Source organism: Nyctibius grandis, chromosome 3 (assembly GCF_013368605.1).
Source record: "Nyctibius grandis isolate bNycGra1 chromosome 3, bNycGra1.pri, whole genome shotgun sequence".
Lineage (NCBI taxonomy): Eukaryota > Metazoa > Chordata > Aves > Nyctibiiformes > Nyctibiidae > Nyctibius > Nyctibius grandis.
The window spans coordinates 59,797,211-59,811,000 of NC_090660.1; the positions used below are offsets into that span (position 1 = coordinate 59,797,211).

General features: G+C 48.3%; 1 protein-coding gene across 1 annotated transcript in view; it reads left to right on the plus strand.

Moving 5' to 3' along the window:
• The first annotated feature begins 413 nt into the window (after positions 1 to 413).
• CABLES1 (Cdk5 and Abl enzyme substrate 1) overlaps positions 414 to 13,790 on the plus strand; it is a 79,892-nt gene continuing 66,515 nt past the window's right edge. Inside the window, exon 1 of the mRNA XM_068396522.1 lies at positions 414 to 973. Coding sequence (XP_068252623.1) covers positions 468 to 973 — 506 coding nt within the window. The 5' untranslated portion in view covers positions 414 to 467. The remainder of the gene's footprint in view (positions 974 to 13,790) is intronic.

The following is a 13,790-nucleotide window of genomic DNA, read 5'->3' on the forward strand; positions in this document are numbered from 1 at the left end:
GTGCCGTGTACTACGGGCACAGACTCCACCTTCCCCAGCTCCCGCCCGCCCCCACGCATCCAGGAAGGGAAAAAGGAGGAGGAGGAGGAGGAGGGAAGGGGGTGAAAGGGAAAAAAAAAAGAGAGAGAGGTTGAAAGGAGGGAGCTCGCCGAGACCCACCCTTCTCCCTCCTCCTCCTCCGGGCTGCTGGCCGGGCTTTTGTTTTCCTCCAGCGCCCCGTTTCCCACACGTGATTGCCGTGTTATTGCACGGGGCGCTCGGCGGCGCGGCTGCACCTATAAATACGGAGCGGGCGGGCGGCGGGGGCCCGGGGCAGCGCGGCGCGGCCGGGCGGAGGGCACCCCCGCACCACCCCCATGCACCCCGGCGGGCCGACGGCACCCATGCCCCGCCGCCCGCCCGCCTAAGGGCAACGTAGCGAGAGGCAGCACCCGGCCAGCAGGGAGAGGAGGGGGAGCCGGCCGACAATGGCGGCGGCCGCCACCGCCGCCAGCCCCGGCAGTCCCGCCGCCGGGCCCCTGCCGCCGCCGGAGCCCTGTCCCAGGAAGGGGCCGCCGCAGCCGCCGCCGGCGCGCAGCGACCCCCGCCGCAGGCAGGCCGCGCTCTCCTTCCTCACCAGCATCTCCCTCGACGGGCGGCCCCCGCCGCCGGGCAACGACGGTCCTGCCGCCAGGCCCCGCCAGGCCCCGCCGCCGCCGCGGTTGGGAAGCCCTCCGGCGGCGCCCGCCGAGCCCCCCCGGGCGCAGGAGGAGGAGGAAGAGGAGGAGGAGGAGGACGCCTTCGCCGCGGTGCAGGTGCCGGCCGCCGCCTTCCTGGGCGCCGCGGCGGCGGGCAGCCGCGGCCGCCTCAACTCCTACACGGCGGGGGTGCTGCCGGCGCCCTTCGGCCGCGCCAGCCCCCAGGGCCCCGCCGGTGGCAGCGGAGAGCTGGGGCAGCCCGGCTCCGCCGCCGCCTTCGAGCTGCAGCGGTCCCGGTAAGCCGCGCCGCGGGGATGATGGATGCGCGGGATGCGGGGATGATGCGCCGGCTGCGCGGGCGATGGGCTCGCCCCTCGGGAAGGGCGGGCACGGCAGCTGGGCGGCGGGGGGCAGCCGCGGGGAGGCCCGTTAGCCGCGGGGTGGGAGCGCCGGTGGCGCGGAGCCTCCTTCCGCGAGGGCCGGGCGGGCGCCAGGGCGCTGCGCTGCCGCCTGGCCGGGGGGAGCAGCGGCACCGGCGGGGCTGTGGGGGCGTGTAGGGGGGACAGGTCCGCAAAGGTTCCCCAGCGGCGGCCGAGCCTCCGGGGCAGCAGCAGTCATCCACGCCTGGGCGCCAGCGGCTGAAAGTTTCGCTCCTGCTAAGAAATGGGGGCGTACGGCTGCACAGCCGCCCTCCCCTGCGGCAGCCGAGCGCGGCTACGGGACGGTTGTCAGCCCTTTCTCATGGCCGGTGGTGGATTCAGCCCGCCGTGCTGTGCCTGGCTTCTAGGCAGCAGGCTGGGAGCCAGCCCTGAGCCAAATGTGCTGTAGCCAGACCTGGAGCCCACAAAGGGGAAGGAAATCTTTATCTCGATGCCCACAGATTACTGTGTATGTGCACGGTGTAAGCAGCAATCTCGCTGCCTCCCTAAATAAGCTCTATCTACAAGCACTTCGTGTTCCTTTGGGTTGTTCCTTGCCGCCGGGTACTCTTTTGCCTTTTAATAAGCTCATCTCAAAAGAATAACCTCACCTGTTTGAAGAGCTGAGGCTTTTGGCTAAGAAGGTGCAATCATGTAAAAATGTGCAAGTGCATATGGATTAATTGCTCCACGGTACAAAATTATCTTCCTTTACTTCAACAACATATTTGGCTATCAAAGGCTGGGGCAGGGGAAGAGCCAGGGAAGAAGCTGGAGGAAATGACTGCTCTCCCCAAGCCCACATCGGTTGCCACTCCCACATTCCCCATTTGCCACACTCCCTTCTTGTTTCTCCCTTGGACAAGTAGGTAGACTTTGAGTCACATGTTATTGCAAGGGTTTATAAGGGTAATTGAGCATAGATTGCTGTAAAAAAATCCCTTTCAAAACCAACTAGCTTGGAGAAATTGGAGGTATTCCAGGAGAAGGTTGTCTTAGCTGTGTGCCCCACCGTTGGTTGTTTTTTTTCCTTCCATCTGGATTGTACTGGTGGCTTTTTTGAGCCCCTTTTCGGGTGCTGTGCTAGGGAGCCCCACTTTCCCAGGTGAAATGCCTGCTGGTGGGTTACCACCCATCTTTTCCCAGTCATGTGTCTCTCAAAACATTTCCTGGAGTGACAACCCTCTAATTGCACCATGGATCATCAGCACAGCAGCGTGACACACACACGCTTGTGCATTTTAGTCTGTGACGTGGTTCTGCACACTGCTGCTTGTGGCCTTGTGAGTGAGGAGTGACCCACGGAGCATGGTTTGGGAATTGCTTTTCTACTCTTGAACTTTTTACTTCTTGGTGATAATATGCTTGGCAGTACCCTCTTAGTGTTCAAAAGACTGGATTCTCCTTGGCCTTCCAGTTAGTGAGTTTATTATCGATGCACGATTCCTGTGTTACCTTTCTGGATTCCCAAGGATCCTCCTTGGGTTTTCATTGCTCGCCCGCTTTGATGCTGAGCTCAGTTCTGGGAAGGATGCTCAGATCTCACCTGCATCCCTTCTTCCCTCAGCCCTTCCTCTTCCCATCATTGTTTTCCCTTGCCCCTGTTCACCATGCTCTGAATTTTTCCTTCCACAACTGATGCTTTTTTTTTTTTGTTACATGATAACAGTGAGGAGTTTAAGAGGAAAAGATAATTGCTGTTCTTGTTTACAACCTAGAAATCCAGTGTCGTGCAAGTTTGGCTGTGCTGCTGGCATGCAAGCAGGCTGAATGGATAGCCCAAGTCCATGATAAGGGAAGTCACCTAAGGAAACCTTGTCAGGGTGCTCCTCCAGTCCTTTGTGCTGTATATTTTTCTTGTGGTGTAAGATGTAAGGGAAGTGCTGGTTTTCTCATGCTCTTTTGTTTGGTTGAGAGCTAGATTCAACTGTGGCAGAGACCTTGCATTACTCTGCCAAGTGTGAAGCCCTGTTGCAGCACTTGCTTACGGCTGGTGTTGGTGCAGGAGAGCTCTGGTTTATGCCCCAGGCATTTCTGACTGCTGTGACACTACACATGTGCAGCCTGGGGCAGTCTTTGGCCTGCCTTCAATAGAATTTTTTTTTCTGTTCTGGAAAAGGTATATATTTTTAAACATCAGGAAGGGACAGCTGCAGACCATGGAGGTTGTATCAAGCATTTGCTCATCATCTCAATGAAAAGATGTGGTAGGGGCTCTCATTGCTGGGTTCACACTTAACTGCACAGAAGATAAGTTGCAGGCACGCACAGGGCTGGCGCAAGCCCAGGGACAGAGGGTTCGAGCAGACCTGCTGCTGCTCTCTTAATGGAGCGGAAGGAGCCAAATGCCCAGCACGTGGCCTGCCCTTCTCGTTGCGACAGGGTGGGAATCACAGCAACTGCCCAGAGACAGGCGTTTGCTCACCTGAGGGAGGATGCGGAGAAGCAGAGAGGAAAATCAGAGATTTTTTTCGTAATTTGTGTGTGCATCTGCTGTCTTTTCCCACCCTTCCGCTCTCCTTGCAGCGGGCTTGAAATTGAGTTTCATGCGCTGTTTGACAGACTAGTCCTCTGTGCTGAGACACATAAGTTATGTTGTAACATGAAACTATTTTCTATTACAGTATCAGCCAAGACAGACTGCCTCATGTTGTTGTTTTTATTTAGTTTTCAGAAACCACTGTGAACATATAATCAGAGTTTCCTGGCTTTTTTGTTTGTGTTAGCAGTTTGTATAATTGCGCACTAGTTTATATTTAATAAGGTTATCATTAATGTGGTTTGGGATTGTGCTCTTATGTGTATGCACAAGAAAGAAACGACACAAAAAAAGAACACGGAGCTTCTAGCTGTTCAGAGGCTAGTATGTAATTATATGTAAATAGAAAAAAAAAAACGCTTGTTCAGGAGTCAGCTTGTTGATGCCAAAGGCTCCTGTCTAGTGCAGGAGGAGTTTGTTTCAGTTTTGTGGTGAATGGGTGGCTGAGGACACAAGGCTGCTGGAAACTAGAGCCAGGTTCTGCCAGGTTTTCCTTCATGTCAAATTATAATTCATTTTAATGAGGAGCTCTGTGGAACAAGATTTCAGCAACACCGGTTTAAAATCATTTCAGGTCCTGTAGATTAGGTGATGGTCCCAGGTCCTTGCTTTTGTGTATGCCTAGAATTCTTGTTGCCATAGTTTTCTTTGGGAGAAATGCTGCTGTTCCCATACGTGAAGTTTCCTTTTCTACATAAGGCCTCTTCCAGTGGGCTGGGTGGTTACAAACAAGCGCATGCTTTTTTGTGTTGTGGTGGTGTGTTTTTTTTTTTGCTAAGGAAGCAAATCACTGATTGGATTTGGAGTTTAAACATCGTTTACAGTTGCATTTGTCTGTGTCGCTGTGTCAGGCTTGAAGGCTTGAAGGCAGATGGGCAGGAGAATTCCTTCTGGGAGCAGCTGGTGCTGGGAAGGACGCAGAGAGGAATATCTGCTGAGTAATCGCTGGGGGGGAGGTCTGCTCAAAAGGACATTGAAGTTATCGTGGTCCAAATAGATTTATCTTCAGAATTTATTGACCTACAAGACAAATCTCATTTCCTGAGTAATTCTAAAATTAATTTATGATTGGTAAAGCTTGTGAAGATTCAATTTGTTTCTACCCATTAGAAAATACAGAGCTATGTAAGGCCTCACTATTCATCTTCTGGAGAGATGCAGTGAAGGGGGATGCTGGACTGGTGGACTTGCCTGGCTTTTGTAGGGCTCGCAAAGTGATGGGTTGTTGGTGCTAGAGGAAGCCTGCAGGGTGTTGCTGAGGAGCTGAATCCCACCGTTCAGTTTCATGGTGGAGGGCTGTGAGATCAGAGCCCAGTCCTCTATGGCCTTGGGCGGGCAGGCAGTGCAGGCTCAGCCCACCGCAGGAGATGCCTCCAAACTGAACACTCCAGAGACAAGAGTCTCTCAGAAACAAGTGTCTGACAGGCAGAGTCCTGAAAGAGGAGCAAAACAAAGAGCTGGGGGCACCGTCCACCCCGCAGGGTCATCCCAGCATCAGGAGTGGGCTTATGAGCTGCTGGAAGCACATTGGACCTTTTGTGTGTGATGGAGCCTCTGCTATTCACTGAATCTAAAGCCCTTCAGGCAGCCTGAGTTTCAGAATGATGTATACAAGAATAGCGTGAAAATAGCAATTTAATGGTCTGAGAAGTGAATGGGAAGTGCACATGCTGAACTAAGTCTTTTCATAGGTGTGTGACCTTGTATACCAGTGTTGGTTGCTGTCTTTAAAGAAGGGGATGCTTATTGACTTCAGCTGTCACTTCAGCAGGCTAAATGGCCTTCCTGTGCTGCCCTGAAGAGGGGATGTTCAACAACAGGGTTAAGACTCAGGTAATAAGGGCTGTTTCACTGGTCACACCAGCATCCTGCTGCATCGCTTGGGGCAGGTCCCTCGTGTCCCGTTTTCAGTGCTGCAGGCCCTGCATAAGTCTTTGATGCCATTGCCAAGGGCTGCGCCCCCCAAGAAAGGGCTTGCAGTCCCCATGCACGCAGCTTGCAAGCTCATCCAGGAGTCCTGTGAGGGGTACTGAGTGCACTCATGTCCTTCAGCATGAGCACGCTGAGAGGCTGGGCCCACATGGTCGCTTAGAGCTGCACAGGAACAGTCACTGACTGCCTGTGGGCTTTCTGAGCTGTGCACGTGCCGAGCACGGACAGCCCCACATCTCACTGACTGTCATCTGTCACTTTTGGTCTGTGCCTGCCTTTTACCTTGTTCAGGGCACAGGTTTGTGCCTCCCTCTGTTGCTTGCCTCCTTTGAAACTTGTGGAAGTGTGGTCATCTTCCAGGTGTTAGTTGAAGTTGACCAGTGGTTCAGAAGTCACTGCAATATGATGATTCACAGAGAGATGGACAGCATAGATCCATCAGCCTTATTCCCTTAAAACACAAAGCTGTTAAAACCAAATCCCGCAGAAGTTTGTTCTGGCATATTTTAGGCTCTTATTATACTACTTAGCAAGCATCTCTGGCAGATAAAAAAGGTGATATTCATCAGACAAGGAAAAAAACCTTTTGCTGTCAATTCTAAAGAGGAGCTGGGACAGAACATAACGTTCATGACTGTTAGGGAATTAATTAGACACCTTCACAGAGGGACAGACACTGAGAGGAAGCTGCCTCTGCCGAAGCCTTGGGACTCAGCAGGTTTCGGAGTGAAGCGGCCTTAGAGCCGGACAGGTGAGAGGGCTGTGCCTGGGTGGGTGCTCATTAACCCCTGTGAGAAAACCTGAGCCGGTAACACATGAAGAGCCCTGTTTGTGTTGACTGCCTTTGTTGGCCACCAATTCAAAGCTTTCTAGGTCCAGCCCTGCCTCAGGAAGTCCTGTGGTTATACTGCAGAGGTGCTAGCTGGTATGCAGTGACCCCGTTAGCCATCAGGAGAGTGGAGGAGTGAGACATTTCAGCATGTTGGCTTATGTGGTCGGTGCATTTCCATTACTTGATCTTTGTTTTCACCCTTTTCTTTACCGTCAAAGCTCCTATGCAGGCAGCCAGACTGGCCCTTCTCCTTAGGAGCCTGCTACACAGCTTTCCTCTGCACAATACTGCTGCAGGCATCTTGAAATGATGAAGATCGGTGGCAACTATGTGAGTCACCAGCCCTCCAGACCATCACAAAAACATAGTTTGATGGTGAATAGGTAGGATAATGACAGATCATAGTTTTGATGACAGCTTTTGGATAGGAAGTGTGCTTTAATCTGTAATTTATTATGACTTTGCGAACTCCTCTGGTGGAGGATGTAGCTTAGCTTGGAACAGTTCAAAACGGCTAAAACACAAAGATGAGATTCCCAAGTGCTCTGTGAAAGGAAGAAACCCCAACCCTCTAGTAATTCTGTGGCTTCCTCATTTGAAAGAAGTAAATACCAGATGGACTGTCCAGAGGCTTTGTAGAGTGGTGAGTGTGATAAGAGGTGAAGATGAGAAGCAGAACCAAATCCTGACTTTTTTTTAATTTTAATTTATTGTTCCCCCTGATTTCAGCTGTTTGTAGTCTCTCAGGCAAGATCTCCACTACACGAACATAAGGGCTCATCTTCATAATCTAACCTGAAAATGCAGGAGTTTGGTTTTACATTTTGGGACTTCTGTTCATTGAAACTAAATATGGGAGATCAGATTCTATCTGAGCCATGCAAATATCCACAAAATTGTCCTCTGAACGTATGCTAATACCTCCAAGGATATAACCTTGTCCTTTCTGACAAACACTCTCTTCTACACCCAGAATTGCTGTTGATGGCTGTGGGGCTGCCACCAGAGACCAGGCTTAGCAGCGCAGCAGGTGCAGTGAGACACAAAGCTGGCTCTTTTCATAACCCAACTGAAAAAACCCTTGCCAGTTTGCTGTAAGAAGTATTATTCCTAGAAAATGGAAATGACATAATTTGGCATAGGGACAGTATCTATCTGCCGGCCTGCAGTTAGCAAATAACACGCTGAGAAATTTAAGGAATGGTATTCGATTTCGTAAGAAGGGCTTAGCAGAGGTTTTATTTGCTGCAAGGGTAGGGTTGAGGAGCTGAGCAAATCGGTTAGAAGAAAATTTAACCTGGTGGCTGGAGAAAAAACGATGTGCCAGTGGGAAACTTTTAGGAGTCTCAGGGTTTGCTTTTCAGGCTGCAATATGCAGATTTAGAGAACATCTTTAAGGAACTGCGAGGTTCCTTTCTAGGGGCTACTGTGTTATATTCGTAGCAACTGCTTTCCTGTCATGAATGCTAAATGTATTTTCTGTTCTCATGATGTGTTTCAGAGTCAACACTGCTCTTAGCAGCTACGTTTGAGTTCTTGTCTAGGGAAGGTTTTCTGTTGTGGAAAATTTAGATGTGAATGAAAAGTGAAGGAAAGGCTACTTTCCTTTCTGGAAGAAGTACTTTTTTTAAAAAAAGCCTTTCACCCCTTACATGAGTATAAAGGACAAATAGATGTTCTTAGCAAGCAGTTGTGTTTTCCTCCATGTTATAGGTTAGGCTAGCAATTTTTGTGAAATTGAGGTTTGAGGAACAAAAGATTCACTCAGCATGATTGAAATGTGTTTTCCCCTGCCTGTCTTGGATGGCAGAGGAAGGTATGTCCTTTCTGACCCAGGATCCTGCAAAGCCTGAACTGTACATTTACATGTGTATAAAATTACTCAGTGAAATCAAGTGCCAGTGTATAAAGTTATGCTAGTAAGTAAACCTTTGCAGTATCAGGGATTTTATTGTATAATATTGGTGGAATTAAAAAATAGGATGATAGATAACTTTATGCATAATAATTTTTCAGACAACAATGGATTGCATTTTGGTGCTACTACAGATAATCATATTACCGAGGTAAATATGATTAGGTTTTCAAATCTATATGCTGTCAAGGCAAATCAGGCATAGGCATATCAGTTTATGGGTAAAGGCATTTAAAAGAAGCATAAACTTTCCTGCAAACTAAAAAAAAAATCCCCTGATTTTGTGTAACAGGAAAAATCTGTAAGGTGACATTATGCCGACTTCTTTCTGCACCACATCATGCAGCTGGAACTGAGCCACGTGGAACGAACAGTGATGAAGCTCTTCAGATTGCTTTTCCCTTTCTTTGGGCTTTGGGTAGGATGTTGAGCACCAAGAAGTCAGTAGTGCCACTTGGTTTGCAGCCTGCTTGCAGGTAAATTTTTTTCAGCCATCTGCGTGCCATCTGCTGTGTGTGGCCTTGCCCACAACCATACAGGACATATCTGCACATATTTTTTGTGTAGACACAAGGGACAGAGAAGTGATACTGGGATGCAGTGGTGGTGCCAGTGCAACCTCAACAGGTATCAACTGCTAGGCACTGTTGCTGTCCTTGGAGTTGAGCTTGTGCCTCCTGCAGCGTGGGAAGGCTGGTGATGGGTGTCTCTCTGTCCTCTATCCTCTGTGGGATATCATTTCCTTTCCCGTTTCAGGATGGAGAAAGAGCCACTGCAGGTACAGGGTCAGCGACTCCCAGTAAGGAAAGTGGATGGGGAAACATGCGGGAGGCTCCAACATTCCCAGCATCATTGTTTTTGGTGGGTCTGCCATGGGTGGAAGTGCAGGGAGAGGTCCCAGCCCTCCAGCAAGGTTGGATCACACAGAGGTTAATACACCAGAAGGGAAGAGGAGGAGACAAGAGACCCTGAGCTGAGCTGTCTCCCTATCTGACAGGAGGTGTACATGCTGGCACCGTGGCATGGATTTTAATTTCATCACAATGAAAAGATCAGATGTTATTACCATTGCTTTTTACAGAGACACCTGACAGCCTTGGAGCAGCCTGTTCCCTACTGTGGCTGCTAGAAGAGAAGTGGATTAAAACACCAGCATGGTGGTGTGCCCTTTGAAGGGTGCAAGCAGCACAGCTTCGCCAGCCTACTTCAGAGGGAGGTCTGCCGAATTTTAGTTTCCTGGGTGCATGGTGCTGGAGGAGGGGAGAGCAGAGCCTCACTGCCCCAAGGACCTAGGATGCCTTCGGCCCTCAGGGAGGACCGTTGTGTCACCTGGAGGGATGTCAGGTTTCATCCAGTACCCCCAGCACATGGAGGGATAGCGAAAGGGGAACCAGGAGATGAATGTCAACATAAGGCCCTTTGCCTTCAGGCCTGCTTGGATCACATACATACATTTGTGTATACACAAATATAGTCCATACCTGCAGTTCAAGAAGCTCTCATTACTCCTTCTTCACACTGGCATGTGCTAGGAACCTGCACATCCCACCCCACTGTACACAGCCTGTCTGAAGGATGTAACATAAAGCAGAAGGTAAATGTCAGCTACGGTCCAAAATGTGTCTTGAATGCATCTTATTCTCTTTTTTTTTTTTTCACTTACCAACTTTATTCCTTGTGTTCTGTCTGTCATACCCCTCTATGGACAAAATTTTTATTTTCCTGTTGCTTCTGCACTTGCATTAGTACCTACACATCCAACAGAAAAGGAGATTAATTTCTTCCTTTTTCAGTCGAGGTTGAAATCGGCTACACCCAGGCAAATGCAGGGTGACAGAAGGGTTGTCCACGTGTCTGTTGGGTGCAGTGGACTTGCACAGCAGGGAGTGAAGTCCTCGTTAGGTGACAGAGAGCTAGTGACAGAGAGCTATGTGAAAACGAAGACTCCATCTTGATACCTGGGACGTGGGCAGAGTTGAGCAGGCTTAGTAGTACAGGCAAACTTCGTAGTTCTCCAAATTTACTTAAGTGAATGATATTGTTTCTGACTGTAAAACACAGCGGTGTTTTTTGGGTAATAGGAAGAGAAGGAAAACAGCTTTCAGGTACTGCAGTGCAAAGTACAGTTTAATCACTTGGGTAGGTGAGTTGTGCAGGTGCTGCAGCAGGTTCTGTAAAAAGACATGGAAAGCTCACCGTCTGCTGTTAATAGTCTTGGAAGCGTGGTCTTTAAAACACAAAGGTGTAATTCTGTTTTCTAAAAGAGAGTTCACATAAGCTCCCACCTTCAACCCATTGTATATCTTCCTTAATTTTATGAGGCTGTTTTCTTAATTAAAGCAAAATGGGGTTTAATTTTTAATTGATGGTGTTTACTGTTTTGTAGAATGCCATCTTTTAGCATAACCTGATCCAGAAGAAGCAGCAGCTAAGAGGTGGTTGCTTAAAAAGGCAGAATTATTTACAGCAGAACACAAAGTGCCACTGTCAAGTACCTCCATCGTGACCTTTATTTGTAAAACACGTATTTTTCCGTTTGTGTGACTTACCTCGAGATAAAATGCTTTTCTATTTTAGAAGGTGCTCCGGGTACTACAGAACTCACGAGCAGCCTCACAAATAGCAAGTGTCTGCGCAGATTTGTTTTAAGGAACAGACTTCATCGTCCAAAGTTTTTTGCTTCTGTTTGTTTTAAAGAGATTATTATAAATATTGCTTTCTTGTTTGTTCATTAATTTCCTTCTTGATACAAGGATGTTCAAGTCAAAGATAGTGCTAGGGTGTAACAGGGAGCAGAGTTTGAGCAAATGCATTTAAAAGTGAAAAATGCAAATTGTATGAATTTGCCAGCACCCTTAAATAGGCGCTTTCAGGCTGGTATTTTCTGTTGCTGTCCTCATGCTCTGTGTGAAGGCTGAATGAATGATGTGAATGGAAACGTGTATTTTCTCACAGAGAGTTTGTGAGCTCACAAGCTTCCTTCTCTTGGAAGGATGTAGCCTTGCAGCAGGAGCAAGGATTTTTTTATGGTGTGGTACCAATGCTGCGCTCAGTGCTGTACAAAATGCCATTACTCCTCCATATCCCTTAGGAGCTAAGCCCCAAGCCCAGGAACTGTTTTGTGCAGTGGGGCACCGCACAAGGGTGTGGGTTGTAACTGGGATTCACTCCCTTGGGGAGGATGGGGTGGGAGCGAAGATGCTGGAGTGAAAAAGCCCTCATGAGCCGCTGTGTGTTTGCAAAGGTTGAGGCATCTGAAAACGAACGGGCTGTGATTAATTGCGGGGTTGCTCGGGTACAAATGAGACCAGGATTAGGCCTGTCTTTTCTATTTTAGGTGCGGAGGTGGTATTTCCAACCTGTAGAGTGATTGTGTATCTCAAGTATCTTACTGGATAAATGAATGTGATATCAACAGTTGAGGGTGGTACAGCCTTTCGTGTGACTGGCAGTTGTCTTGCAGTTGTTGCCGTTCTCTGTTTTGTATGATCCCCAGGAATATTTCAACATGGTCTTGTCTGTTGTGGTTTTTTTCTATGTGTCATTTACATATGTTAGAAGAAAAACAGCTTTTGAGAGACTCTTGACCCTCACATCCACTTTCCCAAGATATGGGGTTACAGTAATGAAGACTTGACTTCACTTCTCCAGTGTTTGTTCTGAATTAGACGTCTGTCTTGTGTTATACAGCTAAAGAGAGCAGAGTAGTCAAGCAGTTCAAGCTGGGATTTTTGAAGGAGCCTCTGAACCATGAATTTTGAAGAACTCTCTGAGAGCCTTTGAAAATCTCACTTTGAAAAGACAGCATGTGCTTTTCCTTTTTCACAAATTTTGCTTACCGCACTGTCTAGACCTGCTCCCGTTTGTGTACTTGTCCTCCCTGGCATTTTTTGGGGGAGCCATTGGTGATGTTGTGGACTATAATTGTCGATCTGCTTTTACTGAAGTTAACAGTACACCTCTGGTTTAAGCAGTGGGTCAGAGAGCTTGCTTTGTGCTGACACATTAATGTAAATGGACAAAAATGCTCTTTATAAAACCTGAAATGTGACTTTGGAGGCCACAGCACTGCTAATCCTTTGCATCTTAGCCCGTGGAGGGATGTGGGCCATAAGAACCAGAAAACTGAGGTGCAGGTTGTGCTTTCCTAAAGCAAAGTGATTGTAATTCTCTGATTGCTCTTCAAGCTGTTGTTTCCACAAGCTGAGAACGAGAGCAAAATTGGAATAAAAAGACATCTCAGAGGCTTGGTCAGCTCCTCACATGATGTGCCCATGCCATGCTGTGGGGTGACAGTCAGTCCCACTGGGCTGCACCCTTTCTTGTTTTGCACAAGCTGTTTAAACATCCAGTGCGCTGAAACGAAGCTAATCAAGAACCACCAGCACTATAAGTTATTTAAACCTGGAGCCTTTGCGAGAGAATGGGGCCTTCTCCATCCAGAAGGGCCTTGTCTGTGTCAACAAGAAGCATGGTCCAGCAGGAGCAGGTCGGTAGAGCCAGGAGCTTGGTGCTGAGGACCAGATGTCCACACCACGGACGTTCAGACCAGCTCTAGCCTGGACCTGCAGACTGGACACCCAGCAGTAGTTGGAGGACAAGCGCAGGTGTTCCTGCAGTGTGTCACCTGGCTTCCTGCCGTTGGAGGGGAAGCCTTCGTGCTCCAGGGCTGCTCCATGCTGCAAAGAAGAGCAGGTCGTAAGTGGGCATGGTCAGGAGACTCGCTTCAAAAGTGTGCTTCTGAGCCAAAGTCAAACACAGTGCAGATATGCCTGTAGAGTTGCAGTTCCCTGTTCTGGGACAAAGGGATTCACACTGAGCTAATTTAAATTTCTCACACCCTTCCTTCCACTTGGGTTAATACACTTTTTCTTTGACCCGATGAATTCAGATGCCTTTCCCCTAGTCATTTCCGTTGGAAATTACTGACTTCCCTCTTTCCACTGGGGCTTTAAAAAAGATTTTGTAGGGTTAACGTATTTTTTTTTTGCTTGTTGAATCAGAGCACTGGCATCTGTTTGCTTTTTACTGGTTAGTTGTGGGCTTTCTAAATCTTCATTTTGTAATGTGGTAGATTCTGTAAAAATTGATTTTTTTTTTTTTTTTTAAAATTACGGTTATTCACATTAACAGACATCTTTCCCATCTATTTAGTGGAAAATGTGAAATAGGAAAACCAAAATTTCAAAATTCTGTATCACATGTTGATGGCAGTTTGTGAGCTTGATCAACACAGAGGTCTCATGTCATACCCAGCATGGTTTTACCCTTGCCCCCAGCTGTTTTTAGATGTGAACATGCAGCGGCTGAGGAAGTAGTGGTTTCTGTTCGTGAGGTCTGGGGAGGAGGGTCCGTTTGTTTAATTAAAAGAAAGAAAAAAAAAAAACACGCTTTCATACAAAGTATAGCTAATTTCACTTTCAGTGGAAGCAATAAGGCAAAGTTTTGCCTGTGACTTCTATGGAAGTAGCTACCA